The sequence below is a fragment of the Festucalex cinctus genome, chromosome 14, assembly GCF_051991245.1.
Source record: "Festucalex cinctus isolate MCC-2025b chromosome 14, RoL_Fcin_1.0, whole genome shotgun sequence".
NCBI classification, from domain to species: Eukaryota; Metazoa; Chordata; class Actinopteri; order Syngnathiformes; family Syngnathidae; genus Festucalex; species Festucalex cinctus.
Window position 1 is genome coordinate 5990673 of NC_135424.1, and position 19449 is coordinate 6010121.

At 39.9% G+C, this 19449-nt stretch overlaps 1 protein-coding gene across 3 annotated transcripts in view; it reads left to right on the plus strand.

Moving 5' to 3' along the window:
* marchf8 (membrane-associated ring finger (C3HC4) 8) overlaps positions 1-19449 on the plus strand; it is an 81947-nt gene that overhangs the window by 15332 nt on the left and 47166 nt on the right. For all 3 annotated transcript variants that reach the window (XM_077494834.1, XM_077494835.1, XM_077494838.1), the window contains exon 2: positions 6282-6478. In XM_077494834.1, the coding sequence (XP_077350960.1) occupies positions 6374-6478 (105 nt within the window). In that variant the 5' untranslated portion in view covers positions 6282-6373. The remainder of the gene's footprint in view (positions 1-6281; positions 6479-19449) is intronic.

Consider the following 19449-nt stretch of genomic DNA (forward strand, 5'->3'; position numbering starts at 1 on the left):
CAGTACTGGGAGGCGGACGCGCTAAACAGTAAACCACCGTGCCGCCCTCTGGCTAAATAATAATATTTTTTTGGGGCAATTTCTCATCACATTATGTGGCCTTTGCGTCCTGATTTTCTGCAGAAAAAAATCTCAGAGTTTACTGCAGACTCTTGTTTTACGGCATGACATCATTTGTTTGCAATACGATTTCTTCCTTCACCTCTTGCCAACCTCGCACACACCCACTCGTAAAACTGCTGCCATCGGCTGACTCATGCCACATGTGATGGAGTTACAAAGAATGTGATTTGGCAATTGTATTTCCCTTCCTGTGCGTATCTATCCATTACCGTTGTACCTTATAGTGTACCTGTCCCTAGAGAGTCTGCTGGTTGCTAGGCAACATTAAAAAGCATACTTGGTGATGAGAATGCTTATGACAGCGACTGAAAGGCATCCATGTTGAAATGAATTTCTCTATCTTTGGCGACAACGATGTCAGATGCGCTCTGCCAAACTGATCCCAAGCAGATTGACGGCTTGAATTGAGGACGTGATGTAAAATCGATGGCGGTGATGTTTTGATGCCGGCTATTTTTACGCCGAGCTGGGATTGATTTATCCCTCGGAGCTGAACTTTCAGTGACCCACTTTTAAGTGTGTTTGCGGGGCCAGCGTGGTGTTCCTGTTTTGGTGGCCGTGTCAAAATGAAACTTTAATGCCCGCCTTCCTTTTTGAAAATGGAGACGCGATGCGTAATTGACAAAAGTAGCTCGTGGTTGTCGAGAAATCAGCCGCTTGCGGAACGTCCTCCTCCCACCAGGAACGCGACTTAATCACATCCTAAGTGGGCCTCATTAGCATAGAATCAAGAAGGATGTTGCGCAAGTTTATTAGGAAATGCATGGTGACATTTGAGGGAGTGGAAAGAAAGTCATAATATTGTTTGTGCCTCCGCCTGGATCTGAAGGGACAAAATTATGATAATTTATTCCCAGCAACTTGTCAAGAAGTGCACGGGCGAAACTCTAGAAGGTGTCGAGTTTGTGAGAATGAAATGACTTTTTTGAGTAATGCTGCCTGGCTTGACCATGTGGAAATAAACATAGTTTCACATTTCCTATCAATGTCTACTACGGTACTTTAGCCAGCAACGTCAACCATACATGTTCACTTCTTTAGCCAGAAAATTATTGACACGGAATTACTTGCTCAACTCCATGTTTAACCATTTTCTTACTTCTTCTGCCAGCAAACTAGTCAAAAGACTGAATCAGCCACCGCACTGCTCCCACTCCTGATTACCGGACTGTCGACTTTGGTTTATACAAGCAAAGTCTACTTTTTTAGCCAGCAAGCTAGCAAGCTAGAATCAACTCCGACATCCTCTGCTGATTACTGACTGCAGGCTTTTGTTGACTTCAATTTCTACTTTAGCCAGCAAACTAGTTGAAACGATCGACTGATGATTACTAACTTCAAGCTTCCATGTAATTGCATCAATTTCTTTAACCAGTATGCTAGTTATCGACATGCTAGTTGTTAACGAAAACTAAGACACAATTCATGCTAAAATTGGATAAGGAAAAAAAAAAACATTTTTGTTAATGAAATATAAATGATAATTAACTGAAAATATTTGACTTTATATATATTTATATATTTTACAATATTTTATGTTCAAGCTTCCATGTAATTGCATCAATTTCTTTAACCAGTATGCTAGTTATCGACATGCTAGTTGTTAACGAAAACTAAGACACAATTCATGCTAAAATTGGATAAGGAAAAAAAAAAACATTTTTGTTAATGAAATATAAACGATAATTAACTGAAAATATTTGACTTTATATATATTTATATATTTTACAATATTTTATGTTCAAGCTTCCATGTAATTGCGTCAATTTCTTTAACCAGTATGCTAGTTATCGACATGCTAGTTGTTAACGAAAACTAAGACACAATTCATGCTAAAATTGGATAAGGAAAAAAAAAAAATTTTTGTTAATGAAATATAAACGATAATTAACTGAAAATATTTGACTTTATATATATTTATATATTTTACAATATTTTATGTTCAAGCTTCCATGTAATTGCATCAATTTCTTTAACCAGTATGCTAGTTATCGACATGCTAGTTGTTAACGAAAACTAAGACACAATTCATGCTAAAATTGGATAAGGAAAAAAAAAACATTTTTGTTAATGAAATATAAACGATAATTAACTGAAAATATTTGACTTTATATATATTTATATATTTTACAATATTTTATGTTCAAGCTTCCATGTAATAGCGTCAATTTCTTTAACCAGTATGCTAGTTATCGACATGCTAGTTGTTAACGAAAACTAAGACACAATTCATGCTAAAATTGGATAAGGAAAAAAAACAACATTTTTGTTAATGAAATATAAACGATAATTAACTCATTCACTCCCAAAGACGTATTTATACGTTTTTTAGGTTTCTGTTTGCTAGAGTTTTTGTATGAAGGATTTGATGCAGTTTCTGACCTGAAGTGGAAGCTTAAAGTGAAAAAAGTGTGCTTCATCTGTTTCATTAATGAAAAATAACCCCTAAAAAAACGTATAAATACGTCTTTGGGAGTGAATGTGTTAACTGAAAATATTTGACTTTATATATATTTATATATTTTACAATATTTTACGTTCACGTTTCCAATTTCTTTAACCAGTATGCTAGTTATCGACATGCTAGTTGTTGTGAATCAACCAATGTAGAGTTTGTATCACAATGATGGGTGACTACCGATACCAGGTATCGGTATTGGTGCCAATACCAGTCTTATCTTAAGGTATCAGTACTCAAATACAAATGTTGCCATTAATTTTTGCATTTTTTGCATCAATCATTAAAAATTCATCCACTAGTACATATTAAATTGTAAATAATAGCTTAGCATTGTTGTAAAACAGTATTATATTTATTGTAGATACTGTGTTTTTATGACTTTGGCGATGACTGGAGCGCTGCTTCGCAACCAGGAAATGGGCGGGGCAATGTTTGCTCCATGATCTGTTTCTTCTTTGGTACATTAATTAAAGTTAAAAAAAAATAAAAAATAAAAAATAAAAAGAAAGAAAGCTGCTTCTTCTTTGGTTGTTGATTCGGGTCTTTCCGGTGCACTGCTATTGATATAGCGCCTCCATAATGGCGCAACACTGCAACTGCAGTTACAATGCGTTCCCGCTGAGCTCAATCAACACAGCTGGAGCGCTGTTGAGCGATATCAGTTGCTCAGGCTGCAAGTGGCCAGCAAATTAGCTGGAGGTGGCCGCCTCTGAATTTTGTATACAGGAAAAACCCTGTAATTATCCAGCAACTCATTGAAACTATAACATTTCATGATTACTCACAATATTTGCTTAATTAAAAATGAGAATAACAGAAGATTGCCAATTTTCATGCAATTTTAAGGAAAAATTCTGTATTGCGATCTTTAGCTAGCAAAGCTTTCAGGACTGAATGATCCCCTGGACGCTCTTCTGGTGGCGGCTTACATGCAATATCTTCCGCTTCTTTAGTCCGCAAACTAGTCGAGACGGACTCAAATGAGGCACAGCAATCAGTCGGTAATTACTTAACCTTTAAGCTGTATGCGGCAATTAACGTCGAACACATTTCTTTGGGAATACGTCTCGCAGGATCCCCGCTTCCTCTCTTTGGCTACTCTTTGGGGAATTTCCTTTTTAAGACTATTTATGGCCCATTTTGTCCCTTCTTTGTAACCTGCCAGGAAGACGTCTGTGGAGATGTCGAGTGCAGCTTGTAGTACAGTAGTGTGGGGATGGGTGGACACACGCATGGGTGCACATCACGGCGCCGGCAGACGAATCTCAGGTCTGATCTGACAGCAGCGAGGATAATAGCAGAGCGCAGCTGAGCAGAACGCCAGGAAAGACGGGACTGCAATTGACCCTGAGCAGGATTTCAAACAGGGAAGACCTACGCTAAAGGGCAAAAGGAGCTCATTGGAATAACTTCTCCAGCCAATTAAAACACGATTTGTATGGTGGCCCTTCATCTGGCCTGCTGTTTACTGTTTTTACCACGGCCAACTGACTGCTGTGAAAACAGTCGTTAAAGGCGCACAGCTAATAAGGAACCCAAGACTTTTTTTTTTTTTTGCAGAAGTCAACTATGTATTAGAAACTTATGAATGACTCAGTTTACTTGGCTTGGGAGTTTTTTTTTTTTTTTTAAAGATAGGATCCATTGGTTGGCCACTTTGGCAAAAAATAGTAAAGATTTTTTAAAAGAGAGGCCAACAGTCATTTCTCAATTTTTCCATGACATCTTTGCCCAGCATTCAGTCTTTCGAGATCCTTCAATATTGTGACATCAATCGAAATTATTGTCGAATTGTGGCAGTGTGTTGTAAATTGACCAATTATGTGGAGTGGGCTTTTTGGATTCAAAAGGAACAAATTATTTATCATCCAGGATCCGACATGAAGCCTTTTTGAGTGAGCCAAGTTGTGGCCAGAAAAAAAAAAAAAAAGTGTCATCAAGCCCTTCTCCTTTTCTTAATTTGCTACTGTTGGGCTTGTTCCCGAAATGTCTTCACGGCTTTTGATTAGTTAGCATTCACAGTAAAGGCAAAGTTGTCAGATCTTCCTTGTGATTTCTCGGTCAGGTATTTACAAGACGCCGATATTTCTCCTCGAAGCAAGCAGAGGGGCTTTAATTTTTTTTAAGTGAAGAGTATCTTTACTCCCTCGGCTTGCAATTTTGCCCCAAAACAAAGGAAATACATCGCTGTCTGCTGCTACACAAGTCGACTCACTCACTTCGATGGATTGTCAGCAAAACCGAAGGTTTTGGACATTGTTCCTATCGATCAGGGTTAAAATGAATTTATATTACCTCCATAGTTTCAATGTTTTGTTGGCATAAGTAGGAAATAGTCAACCAACGCGTGGAAGGTTAGCTACCCGGAGCTATCGTTAGCCTTTGGCTAAAAACAACAATGAAGAACATTAGCTTAGTGCAGACGTAGAAGTTTCTGGTCATTTTGGAGGGATTCAACTGGTTGTGTGTGTGGTCTTCCACAAAGTTTGATTCAGCACAGACATTTTTCGTAGTTTGAGGGTTTAGGGAAGTCAAGTCAAGTCATCTTTATAGGGAATAAACTGGACAGTGACTCTCGTGTCTCTCTTACACAAGCCATGACTACAGCGTTTAACCATTTTTATTGATGTTTTTCTTGGCTTTGGATAACCACGCAATGCACTTCCAGGAGCTGGATTGCTTTGTTTGTTTCCGTACCGAAACGCACGTGACGACTCAGACATGATCTCTTCCGTCTAGGTCAATTAACGGGTTATACAACTGCTTTGATTTTAGCCAGACAAGAGCTGTCCTGTTTGTTCTGCAGTCACTCTTATATCATTTTCAAGCTGATTTGTCATCTTTTTTTTACCATGCCGCATTTGTCATGGACATCAGAAGAGTTTTTTTGCGACACGCTCAAGTGATCTAGACCGTCTCCAAAAAGCTTGTAAATGATCTTTCCTGCTTTTGGATGCTAAATTTGAAGTGCATGATGACGGCCATTGGAGAAGTCCCTGTGAATAAATCTACTTTTAGATTTGTTTTTATGGAGCTACCATGTGAAACATCAACAAGTGTGCGCCAACTGGAGCAGTTCACAATCAAGATTTTTATAATGGCATCGCAAATAAAAACAAACAAACATCATACTAACCAGAGAAGCTGATTATCAAATGTATTAATTTGTGCAGATTTCTACAGATATCTTTTATTAGTCGTCAGTTTTGATCTGGCCAACCAGTGAGAGAACAGAATAATTGTGACATCATCGCTGACCCTGGGAGGACAAATTTGAACTCTGATTAAAGAACCAAAGAAGCAATTTCATATAGATATAGAGTAAGATTGGTCAATACTACTGATTCTGGGCAGATTGGATTAAAATAGCAACAGACTGAGGCTGAATTCTGATTGGACAAAAAAATTCCCATTTTCTGTTGTTAATTTCTTGGTTTTTTTTTGCACAATAATGTGGAATGTGCTGCTGGAGAAGGTTTTGGATGGGACCAAAAAAAAAACAACAAAAAAACTGTGTCAAATCGCCTTAGCAAAAATATTTCAAACATCCGTGTTTTTGTTGACATGGTCTGAAGACCTCTTTTCAAAGTAATTTTTTCTTTTGTCATTTGTAATTGATTTCCTTGTTATGCAATCCTGTAACTGCAACAAAGTTGCGTTCAGTCCATTTACTCTCCCATTTGTTGGTCCTCCGCAGGGCTCTGCGGTCGCAAACCATCATGCCCATAGATCAGCCGTCGGGACAGGAAGCGAGCGTGTGAGCGTTCCCCCCCCCCCCAGTCTGCTGGAATGAACATGCCATTGCACCAAATCTCTGTCATCCCCCGTGATGTCACCTCGTCGCGGATGCCGGGCGGTGGCGGAGGCAGTAAAGCGAAGGACAAGGACAAACAGGTATGTGACTCTTGTGAAGAAAACAATCACTGTTGTGGCGTTTCCGTCCATTTTTGGGCTCCCGGGATGCGTTGCCACATGCAATGCTGCACTTTTTCTGTCCCAAGCTCTTTAATCATGATTTAAGTGTATTCAAGTTCAATTTCATTTGCACGTTGTTGACATGAAACTGTGACTGCGACGTCTCCGTTCATTCCATGAAATCAATAAATCCCTCATACTTTCCCATTAAAAGAAGCAACTCTAAAATGAAGTTACAGTCACCATTGCCTACCACGTTGGCCCCGTTCTATTTCTAGAGGGCACGGTGGTTGGGCACGCGTACCGTCTGACAATCACACGCCACAAGTGCTTTTGCAAGAGTGCGTCTTCCTATTTTTAAGCGCCAGGAACAAAGCGAGGTGCTAAGGCAATATGTGTGGCAAAAGAAGACAGGCACAGGTGTTCTTAAGAGGCCTCTCACCTGCTGCATATGCCTTTTTTTTTTTTTTTCATTTTCCCACTACTCCAAACCTCCCACGTACGCACCTCACTGATGATGCATTCGCAGTTTGAAAGCCTCGGCTGAGCTGAAAGACGAGTATTGTCTGGATGTGTATGACTTCCCCACCGTGTTGAATCACCCGGATCAAATATACGTCATTTACGAGCAATGGATGGCGCAAAAGACGAAGCGCTCGCTTTTCTTTTTTTGATCTGTCGTGCGAATAATAGTGAGGTTTCGCGGTGCGAAACACTAATTGGAAACATGAAAAGCCATTTAAGCTAGTCAGCCGCTAACTAATTTGTGCACCAGCATCCAATAGTTGAACATTACCGAGAGGTAATTACAATAACTTTTTGTGTTGAGTTTGCTTATTTTGCTGCATGGAAAAATGTAATTATTTCATGTAATTTTTTTTTGACACATGTTAAATATCGCAATAATATTTAGCGCTGTATTCAGAAATCTTATCGCATATCGCGATTTTCCAATATCGTGCAGCCCGAGTTGCTTGTCAGAATATGTTTCTGCTTTTTGAGTGTGTTGCATTAGCGTGTTTTTGTCCATCTTTAGTATTTTATTTTTTTTTGTATTTTGGTTTTGTGTGTTTTGTGTCCTATGTGTTTTGTTGTGTGGTTTTGTTTCGTGTGTTTGCGTTTTTTTTGTGTGTGCTTGTGTTTTTTGTGTGCCTGTGTGATTGTGTTTACCTGTGTGTAGTGTTTTTGTTACTGTTTATGTGTTTTGTTTTGTGTGTACTTTGTTTTGAGTGTTTTTGTTTTTGTGGTTACTGTCTGTGTTTTTGTTTTAGGCGTGTTTTTTTTTTTAAATGTAATTTTTGTGTTTGTGTGTGACAGTTTAGTGGGCCAACATGTGCCCATCTGTCTGCCTTGAACAACACTACTTTGAATTCGTCGGACGTTTGCTGCTCATTCAGATGAAAACTTTTGCTGTTGCACTTCCTCTCGAGTTCATTTGTCAAGCTCCAAATCTTGCGTTCATCTGTGGTCTTGCGCCAAGAAGTGCCTCACATTTGTTGGCCTCAGCCAATAATTTGTTGCTCTCCTCTATGAGCGGCTGGCAGTTTTGATAAGGCAGGATTTCGCCTACTATGAAGTAAAGCAGGTCAGCATGCAAAGTTTGTCATTCAAACGTCGATTTCAACGTTTTTGCCTGGCAGCTCGAAAACAAAATTTGCAGCGTTCACACGAGCGACGTGCTAACCACAAAATGGAAACTGAAACAGCCGCCCTGTGGCTTACGTTTCACTTCCTCAATTCTTTTTTTTTTTTTTTCCCAACACATGGCTAAACAAAACAACACCTACACGGTGACCACGCAAAAAGTAGTTATTTTTAAAATATTATAATCAGACTTTGGATAATAATGAGGCATCGCAGTTTTGCAGCAGAGGTAAAAAATATAAACACACAATATACATAAGTCAACAATATACATTAGTTTACTATTTGACAAGGGAATAAACTCGAAAAACTTGCCACGTTTCCCAGCCTTTATGACAGTTGACATCTTTTACTAAACACTGCGTATGATGAGCATTCAAATCCACCGCAGACGTTGTTCGGTGCGTGTGCAGTAAAACTCCTGCGGGCTGACACGAACAGGTGGCGTCAGCTGGAGTCTATTGTCAGCCCGCCTCTGCACAAGGCGTCCGCGTCTCCGGCAGCGAAGCGGCCGCGTTAAATCCACTTGAGGTTGAAGAGCTAAAAAGCAAATTAAATGTGGGAGAGGAGAAGACGACGTGGCGGCGGCGGCGGCAGCGACGGCGGCCGGGCCTTTGAGGCGCCTGACGGCTGGGATGAAAGCCTCGTCGAGGATTTCATTAAGGGCAGTCTGTGAGGACAGCTTTTGGAGAAATCTCACAGTATACATCAATAATTATGTCAAAAGATGTATAATATAAAATGAACCACAGCTTTTGCTTTGTGTAGGTGTAAAAAGCAGGATTAAAGAGGACTGGAACGTTCAATAATCAGCAACACCTAAGATGGACTTCAACTAGCCCTACTTCCTGTTTTCACTCTTCAACTTCACACAATGTATAACAATATAGTGTGCTGCCATCTAGTGGCCGAAAGTGGAATTACTCACCAAAAATAGCGAGACCGTGAACCTGGATCCTGCGATGGAGAGTTTTTATTTTGTTTAGTTTAGTTTTTTTTTTAAATGTCCACACAGCCCCATCGCACACTTAATTCAAATACACTTGGAATTCTTTTTAATAATTGTATTTCTCAATTTCATTTTATTTTAAAGCGTCAATTTGTCTAGTCAGTTCTATGTAATGTAACTTGAAAGCGGTATCTTAACAGAAAATAACTGAAGTTAGTCATGTCATGTTGTACAGTAGGGCTGCACAATATATTAAAATAATATCGATATCACGATACTGGCTCATACGATATGCACATCGCAAAGTCATGCAACAAGTTTCATATGGAATTTTATGCTTTTATCTGAATTTGACCAGTCAGCCACTATCAATCAATCAATCAACTTTATTTGTATAGCACATTTAAAAATCCACAAGGGAACCAAAGTGCTGCACATAAAATAAGAAAATAAAACCAGATAAAATATAAAAACATACTTAGAAATCACAAAACACATAAAATAATATAAACAAATTCATGCCAGTCTACTGCTTGTAAATATCAGTAATACTATGTGCTGAAGGCCAGAGAAAAATAAATATGCTTTTAAACGTGATTTAAAAACCAGGAGTGAAGTGGCCTGTCTAACATACAGTGGTAATTGATTCCACATTCTGGGAGCAGCAGTCGCGAACGCTCTGTCACCCCGAAGCTTCCGCCTTGTTTTCGGAACTACCAGAAGCAACTGGTCAGCTGATCTTAGTCACTAACTAAATATGCACCACCATCCAATAGTTGAACATTATTGAGAGGTAATTCCAATTAATTAAGATTATATTGAGTTTGCTTATTTTGCTGCATGAAAAATGTAATTTTTATTAGATAATAAAAATATAATTTCTTTAGATACATGTTAAATATGGCAATAATATCGTGATCGCTATATTCAGCAACCTTATTGCATATCGCATGATTTTCCAATATCGTGCATCCCTATTGTACAGTAATAATGTCAGTATTTTTAATAAAATGTAAAGAATTAATAAGTACGATTTCATGTTATAATTTATTTGACATTGTGCTGTGACTTCTGGTGTTCCCGCCTTGGCCACCAGGGGGCAGTATAATACATACTTGATACATTAGAGAAAGAAAGACTCAAGCATATGTCAGCCATTTTATTTGGCTTGGTTTGTTATGTGCTTGGAGACGACTTTTTTTTTGTTTGTTTAATATATAATAAGCGTTGATATTAATCTGCTCGATAACCTACCTGGATGAAAATGGGAGTTCAGAACATGAAGAAAGAGATGAAAGCACCAAGCATCTTTCACCTTCACGGCTAAATGACACTGGCCTGCAGCAGTTCCCTAATGCTAAATGCTAATGCGTTCTTCTTTACACAACCTGAAACGGTTGCCAACACGGGAAAGTGCGCACCCGAAGTGTAAACAGCCCTCGGCTACGGTCGCTTCGGAGGGACGGGCGGCGGAGTTGCACTCTCCGAACGGCCGGCCGCAGATGGCGTTTCCGCTCGCGAAGAGCAAACGTTCGCTCGCTGGGCGCGCAACGTGAAATTGCGACTGCAATAACAGATGGAGGGGATGAACTGCTGTTGAGGTTTCCAGTCTCAAGTTTGTCACTCTTTAATTGCGTTGGTCCACAGGGCCGCAGGCTATGAAATGAAACGGATAATAGGAAGGGACGTGTTTGCCAGCAAGGCACTTAGAGATCAACTTTAATTTCATGAACGCTTCTCGGACAGTTTTGTCTTGCACATACACACGAGTCGTGGTTTCTTTTGCTCTTACTTAACCCTCTGGCCATTAGTGCCTTTTTTTTAAATTATTATTATTTTAAAGCATTTTAGCTGCGTTAATGCAAATGTAATGAAACTTGCCAAGGGTGTGGATTTTTTTTCTGACTTTGTAATTTCCAACTTGAACTCTTTAAATGAATGGAAAGCCGTTCCAGCCAAAAAAAAAAAGAAAAAAAAAAGTACATTATAAAAATATGCAGGAGTGACATAATGAAAAAAACATGTAAAGAAATTTGACAGTTTTTGCAACGTTTTTTTTTTTGCTTCATTTCATCGGACATTGTTGCTGCTCCTTCTGATATGGTGTACCTTGGCCACATGGGGGCAGTATAATACAGATATTTGGCTATACGGTACACGGTGACGATCTCAGCGCCTCAGTAAGTCGCAGTAATATTGTGTTTCACAGACGATAATATATGTATATGAGTATTGTTATTGTTGTAAAGAAACAATTTCATGACAAAAGCATTTTTTCCTCAGATTACTCTTCATTAATTATGGATTGATTTTCATTTCGTACTTCATCATCCTATACTGTAGTGATTAAAAAAAAAAAAAAAAACAGGCAAAAAAAAACAAGGGGCGGGGCATGTTATGTTCGGTCATTGTTTTCCAAAGTAAAAACAGATGTTTGCAAATGTCTTATTATGATTAAAACAGAAAATAGTCAGTCTTCTTTCAGGAAGGACTACATCAATCAGTGAACAATTACTGTTGATAGGCTGAAATCAGAGGATTTGGACAATTTTAGATTAAAAAAAAAAAAAAAAAAGACTCCAAATGGTGACTCAATTATTAAAATAGATGATTTAGTGATTAATTGATTGATTGATTTTGACAGCTCTAGCTAGTCACAGACAAAAGTTACAAATCTGAATGGAATGCAAAAGAGGGTTTCTGCGTCAAAAGCGTGACATTTAAAAACAACAACAACAAAAAAAACAAGATGTCCTCTTGTCATTCTCTCATGTTAGCAAGCTTTTAATCTGCCGGCCCTCACGTTCAAACAGTCAACTCTCTTGCTGCCATCCGATTGGCTGCCAACTCAAGACAGCCGCCAGCACGTCTTGTAAGACGGGAGGAGGCTGTTTGAGGTCGCCACATTGCAGAAAAACTCTTGGCACAATGGCAAAGGCAATCGCGCGTTGGCGTGATTTAGACGTTTTGTCTGTGCTGCCGTAACAATTGCCTCGATTCATTTTCTTTCTCAAATCAATGCTCCTTCGCGAGAAGGAAAACATCAGATAAAAAAAATTTAATAGGTTGAATTGATTTCCAGTGAAAAGCGTCTTGGCAGATTTTAAATAACTGTTGGAACTTAAAAAGTGTTCCATGGTCATAATTTGGGGGATAAATTCCAGACTCACTCGCGGTATCGAGAGGCTAGACATGCTCTACAAACTTCTTTATTAAAGTATTCCTTAGTGTGTTCTCATTCTGTCACTGCCTCCTATAGCTCTCCAAATAAGAAACAAATCATGCTTGCTTGAAACTATTTGTTGAAGTTCACTATAAACAAAAAAGAATCACTGCATGCATTTAAACACCAAAATATTGAACCAAACTACACAATGTCACCAGAGAAAAGTCTGCTAGCTTCAAGCTAGCAATGCTAAAAGACGGCTAACGGAAATTAGCATTCGTTTTTGTTAAATATAATAACCTTGGTAAGGTATCAAATCATACGGCTCAGCTTTGCTTCAGTCCATGTTGTCAGGAATCCGCAGCAGCACCTGAATCAGGATAATGTCTTTTTTTTTCTTTTCTTTTTTTTTTTCCAGAGAGACCAAGGTGAAGTCAATTTGTAAGCGCCGTAGCCGTGCGCTCGCTCGCTCCATCACGTTGACTGATGCATTTGTTTGAACCTGCGACAGCCTCAACGCGAGCTGATTGCTGCTCTATTATCCATCGCGTCAGGTCACTCCGCCCGCAGGGACGACAAACTGGCTTTTTAATAATATATATATATTTTTTGGTCGCGCATATTTCTTGCCGCCTCTTCATATTTCTGTCATAGTTACCGCGCTTGCTCATATGTTAGCGGTACTGTCTTGAAACAAACGGGGCAAATTGGGTGAGTGAATGTCATCGCCGTTGCTATGGTAACCATCTATCAAGGTCTTTGCAGAGTCGTCGACTATCTACCCCCGTGTGTCTTTTTTTTTTTTTTTTTCAGTTCAATACTACTGCCGGTCATTCGTTTAGTGCTTCGGCACACGGAAGTGCTCGTTTTACTTCAGTGATGGCACCAAGCCGAGCCCTGAAATGCATTTCAGGGGAGGTCGTTGGAGGTTTTCAACTCTGGAATTACTCTCTAGCTACGATGTAATGTCCTATATAGCGAGTTTGCCATTTTCTAGTGCTGCGTGAATGTGTCGTGACGATAGACACTCCATCATGATGTCACTTTTAGTTGGCTATACTGTAGCCCCGATGTCACCACAAGGTAAACAAACACTTCTGTCATTTGACCAAAGTGGAGCAATTGAAAAATGAAGATGAGGTAAATTGCTTCAAAGAGAGATTCAACATCGGTAGTCATTTATATTTGGACAAGTAAATTCATTAAAAAAAAAAAATGATGGAAATTTAGATTATAGCTATTATATGTTGGTGAATTACTCAAAGAAAATTCCTCTACATCTTTTCTACAGAGAGTATCCAAACACAAGAAGTTGTTACCACCCTTTTTTGTTCAAGGTCAGCGCTAGTCACTAGCAGTCTACCTCTTGAAAGTCCCCAACTGCCCGTTGTTTACTAACATTATTAGAAGGTCTATAAACAGTGGTAGTAGTAGTATCTTTTGGTGACACCGGACCTGGAACATTTCTGACATCATACCTGAAGAATATCAGTACACCCGGAAGGCAGCATCCACCTCACCTCACGAGGCAATTCAAAAGGACTTATCTTGCAGTGGGAGGTATGACTTCCTGATCCGCTCTCAAAAGCGGCCGTGAAATGTATTCTTCTTCCCGTCGCCTTATCCGGCTTTTCCTCTCCAGTGTCTCGCCTAACTGCAGATGAAGTGGGTCGTTAGACGCCAAAGTGAGGCTTAATCGTCAACCTGTTCTTGTACAGACAACCCTGAGGGCACCAGCTCATTCCTGCATTCCCTGCGTTGGCAGAGCTTTTACAGTGACTTTTTTGTTTTGTTTTGTTTTTAGCTGGTAACGAGCCTCAGGGAGGAGTTTGACGTGTAGCATTGAGCGTTTAAATGGGGCTTTATTTCCTGTACTAAGAAAGGTTGTGTTGTCAGCACGAGGCTGTGTTCGATAATCACATCAACCGAGATTCTGTAACGGGATGCAACGCTTCCATTCATCCATCCGTCTATTCTCTATAGCACTTATCTTCATCATGCTAGCTGACTTTGGGGCAGGCTACACCCTGCCTGGACTGGTCAACCATTCCAGTAGTCCAACTGTCCTGTCCAAGGTCAACACAACGCATCACCCTTTCCAGTTTATCTTCTGCAACTTCTTCTCTAACACCGTCTTCCCTCACTACATCTATCAACCTTCTCTTAGGTCTTCCGCCAGTTCTCTTGCCTGGCAGCTTCATCTTCCTTGTAACAATATAATGTTTCTCCTCCGGACGTTGTCTTAATCATTGAAGTCTGGTCTCTCCAAGTTTGTCTCCAAAACATCTAACCTTGGCTCTCCCTCTGATTAGCTCATTGAGAATACTCATCAGCAGCTATAGGCCAAAAACTCATGTATGTACAGTACTTGAAACCCTATAGAACTACCGTATTTTCCGCACTATAAGGCGCACCTCATTATAAATCGCACCTTCAATGAATGACATATTTTAAAACTTTTTCCATATATAAGGTGCTACAGTAGAGGCTGGAGTTACGTTATGTATCCATTAGATGGTGCTGCGCTAAAGGGAATGTCAACAAAACAGTCAGATAGGTCAGTCAAACTTTATTAATAGATTACAATCCAGCTTTCGGACAACTCCATTCACTCCCAAAATGAATAAAAAGCTGTTTTGTTATTTTCTCTGAGGTAAAGTATTAGTATTAGCTAGCGATCCAAGATGGCGGGATCTTCTGCGCATGCGTGTCACCGATTGTGCAGGGTCACAGATAGCGTATTGATCCATATATAAGGCGCATGGTCAGCTTTTGAAAAAATTGAAGGCTTTTAGGTGCGCCTTATAGTGCGGAAAATACGGTAACTAAAACCAACTCTTCTTGATCGTGTGTAGTTTGAGATTGGTAACAAAACTCACAACAGATATATCAGTGGCTAGTTCTTGGAAGAGCAAAGAGAGGCGAACTTGTCAGCATCTCACGGGCAGCATCTTGACCGCCGCCAGGTGAGGTCAACCGAGAGAAGAGCGGAATGGAAACATTTTCATTCGGTTGAGATGTCAGCGCGGGAGGTTAAAGTCTCGTCTTAGATTGAGGTCAAGCGATGAAAAAAGAGTCGTGTTACCTCGGAAGGTGGAGGTCATCGTCGAGTGTTACATGTCACATTCTGTGTATCTCAATAATAAGAGATCGAGCTTATTTTACAGAATCCTGAATGGCATGGTGTTGAAGAACTGAAGTTTTCTAATTAAGAGCTGACCTTCATTTTGGTAAAGTCCTGGTGTATTTTTATGCCCATAAATTCCAGCTAAGTCACAACTTTTTTTTTATATCCCTACTAAAGGCGATATCCAAAATACACCCAGGGCTCATTGCCAGGCAATGGCAGTGGAATAATTAGTTGATCATCCGCAAAATAAATCTTTCGTGCCGCTCCAAAGAGATGTAAAAACGGTCTCTGTATGCAGTGTGTCAATCTCTGGATTAGATTATCCTCTTGAGACTATGTAAATAAGAAATGTTCCCTGGCTCAAAGTCTGCAGTTTGCCATGTTTGTAATTACCAGAGGATCCCGCTAATTAAATCAGAAATATTGTACTTCCACGATTTTGCTTTTTATTATTTACATGTTGAGCTCTGGGGTTTGAGCATTTCCAAGGCATTCAAAATGTAAATGTAGTAAATTCCGGGCATGAGGTTTGTAACATGAGGAGCCTTTAAATGCAAATTGCCACAGCTGCTGTGGACTGTATTTATCTAGAAACCGAGCGAAAATTGTGGTTGTTGATTCAAGGTGGATGACTCCAGTGTGAGAACACATTTATTTCTACGTCCTTGAGATTGGATGGTTTGTACACTCAAGGATCTTTGCCTCAGGTAGAGAAGATTTGCATCTCAGTTTAAACAAACCGTTTCAGTGTGGGCCAGATGTAGAGAAACAGCCGTTCATGGCGATTAAGTTCACTGAACAAGCTCAGCGTTTGCTATTTTGCGATGGGCATTTGACGCTGCTGACTTTGGACACTGGGGGCCGGGGTTCAAATCCCAGTCGGGTCGAAGGGGAACATCTCGATGGTAACATCCAGAAGCGTCTCTTGGCAAGATTGCGACTCCCAGCCACTGCCAGTCCGAAGCCCAGACAAAAATGGGAACTCTAGTATGGATGTGCATAACAATTGATTAATTGATCCCTAGGAATTTGATCTATTCTGTGGACATGTGGATTAACTCATTCACTCCCAGCCATTTTCACAGAAGCAGTCCCGTTCGCTCCCGGTTGTTTTACTGGATTTTGACTGATTTTGCAAGGCCCACAGAATATTGTGTTCAATTGCTATAAAAGCATGGGACCTACCAAAAGAAAGATTAAAGTCTCTTCTTTCATCAGGAAAAAAAAGAATGTTTCTATCTGTTTCCGTTTTGCAGCAATTAGCATTAGAAGAGAGCTAAGTTTCATCAGTTTTCACAAATCTATTTAAAATTGTAAGTACTTGAGCTTTTTTCCTACTTGGCCCTGGTTGATCTCCTTTGCTCTGCTGCCACCTGCTGGCCGTTTGTGTAATAACTACCATTTCTGCAACCGTTCTTTGCAGTTGAGAGGCTGCATCAAAGCCTTCTGTATGCTCTAGCATACAAAAAAACATATAAATACGTCTTTGGGACACTTAGAACATTAAAAAAAACGTTTTTATACGTTATTTTGAGTAAATGAGTTAATAACGCGTCTTTATTTGCCGTCAAATCCCGTGCGCCCCACGATTTAATCCACAATCAAAAGATGCTTGTTTTTTCGCTTGAGCTACATCATTCAGTCAAGAAGTTCAATGTTATTTGAACCAAACGACCTCACGGAGGACTCTCGGGATGTTTCCATTGAGGTCACTTTGACCCGTTTGGTGAATTTGGACGACCAAAGAGAGTTTAAATGCAGGACAGGAAGCGTTGTAACCTTGTGCTTCCCAATCCCGCTGAGCCTCGGCTTCCTGCAGGCGCGCTGAGAATCCTGATCGGCTCTTTTGAAGGAGGGGGAAAGAGGAAGTGTGTTTTTTTTTTTCTTTTCTGCCGCACGTCCAGTGGATTTGCACGCTCGGCCCACCCGTCTGTCGTCGGTTATGGCGAGCCATCTGTTTACCAGCAGGTGATGGCTGGATGGACGCGGACGAGGTGTGAGGTCCTTCCTGCTGCGGCGCACGTGGTTGAGGAAGGTGTCGAGCACATCAAGTACAGTACATCCGCTATATCCTCTGTGCTGGTGCACGTCTTTGAAAAATCTTTTTCCTGCTAATGGCAAAAAGGTCTCAGAGTAATAAGATGTGGCCCCTCAAGCCTCTTTTCCCGATTATTTTAGCGAGACACGATAGCCATCTTACTCTGCTCATCAGGCTGTGATGTTTTCCACCGGCTGAAGGCCGACTTGGCCTGCCTATTGATTTGGCTTCAAAGGAAGGGCACATAATTACTTCATCTGTCAGTAAGAGGAGCAGAGTGTTTTTTTTTTTTTTTTGCCCAACCCAGGTCGTATTTTACGTTGGGGAAATCTAACAGCACAACGGCAAACAAAAAAGTGTCAAAATGGAATAGTTTGCCTTGAGATATGAGCACAAATTTCAGATACATGTGCGCTATTGACTCCCTCCACTAGATGGTGCCAGCAAATTTCACAACATCCTGCCACAATCAATTCACATTGGTTTCCTTGCAGTGGAAGGACAATATTAGATTGTGGCGTAATGCACCATTAAAATGGTTTTCCATCAGCTTATAGACAGAAGAACGATAGCAATGCTAACGCAAAACTAAGAAGAGTTTCACAACTACTGTAAGTGTTTTCGTAAGTATTGTATCCTGCACCATTTGTGTTCAAATCTTGGCATTAAAGCTTTAGATCAACAAAATAGATGCATTCATCTATGGCGTTTGACTTTATGTGTTAGCGTTAAGTTAGTATACTTTAAAAAAAACAAAAAAAAAGTTATGTGGTTATTTTCAGGAGTAATTTGTTTGATGTAAAGTGTACAGTAAATTTAAACTGTTTGAAGTTTCTTGAGAAATTTTGAAATTAAACCTTCAATAAGTTATTGAAGTCACGGAACCGTTTGTGGGGAGCCATAGAGGTACTTTACTACTATTTTATAGCGCCGGAAGGATTTCTTTATCTGAAGTCAAGGTCAAACTACTGCTGCAGTAACGAGGTCACCAAGGTCGTGAATTATTTAAAAAACACGCGCACACACACACAATGGACTCTGTATAGCCTGTGTCTGCATCCCAATAATTTTTAATAGCAGCTCATCGAGCATGCATGCCCGCCTACTGTAAAGTTTAATTAAGCGATCCCCACCTTTTTTTTTTTTTAAAGTAGTATTCCACTGCATCTTGCCACATTCACAAGGCACTGATGCAGTTCTGTTTTATGAGTCTCATTTGGAGGGCCGCGGCTAGCTGGAGGTGCAGATGTGGATTCTCTGATAGTTCAGTCTCCGCACAAAAATGCGGCATGTCATCTACTTGCTAATTAATTCCCGCCAAGAAGACTTAAGAGGCCTGCACAGTCACTGGCGCTCACGTCGTGTTGCGTGTATGAGCAACAATTGAACCTCTAATATCGAATACAGTCCACACAGGATGATTATTGACAGAGGAAATAACAGAAATTGGATTCCTAAGACTATTCGACTCAGCTTTTTAAGCAATAGTTGAATTTTCTTGACAAAATATTTTTGTAAAAATAACTTATTGTTGGCTTAAGGCCTTACAATACAGGCCGTCAGTTTACATTGGACTTCCATTCCTAACATAAGCTGCCAACCCCAAATTTCTTAGTAAGTAGGGATGTAACGATATCCAAACATCATGAAGCTCACGATACGATAATTATCACGATATTGTGGGGGGTTTGGCAATATTTAAAAAAGATCACAATATTGTAAAAAAAAAAAAAAAAAAAGGTATCCACCTACAATCTCTAATAACAATATTGAGGCACTTACTTGCTAATGCAAGCACACATTGATCGTTTCACAAGCAAATTCGGTTCACCTTCATCTGACAATTAGCATAGATTTTGAACATAGAAGGCCAAAACATCCCTAATAAAAATGTAATTGCACTAATTAACTAGCCACTAGAGGGTGCTAGAACTGCACAAATGGAAATCAACCTGACTTTTTTTTCTAACAGATGTGTTCCTTTTAAATATTGTGAACATGATAACAACTATATTGTGGCACT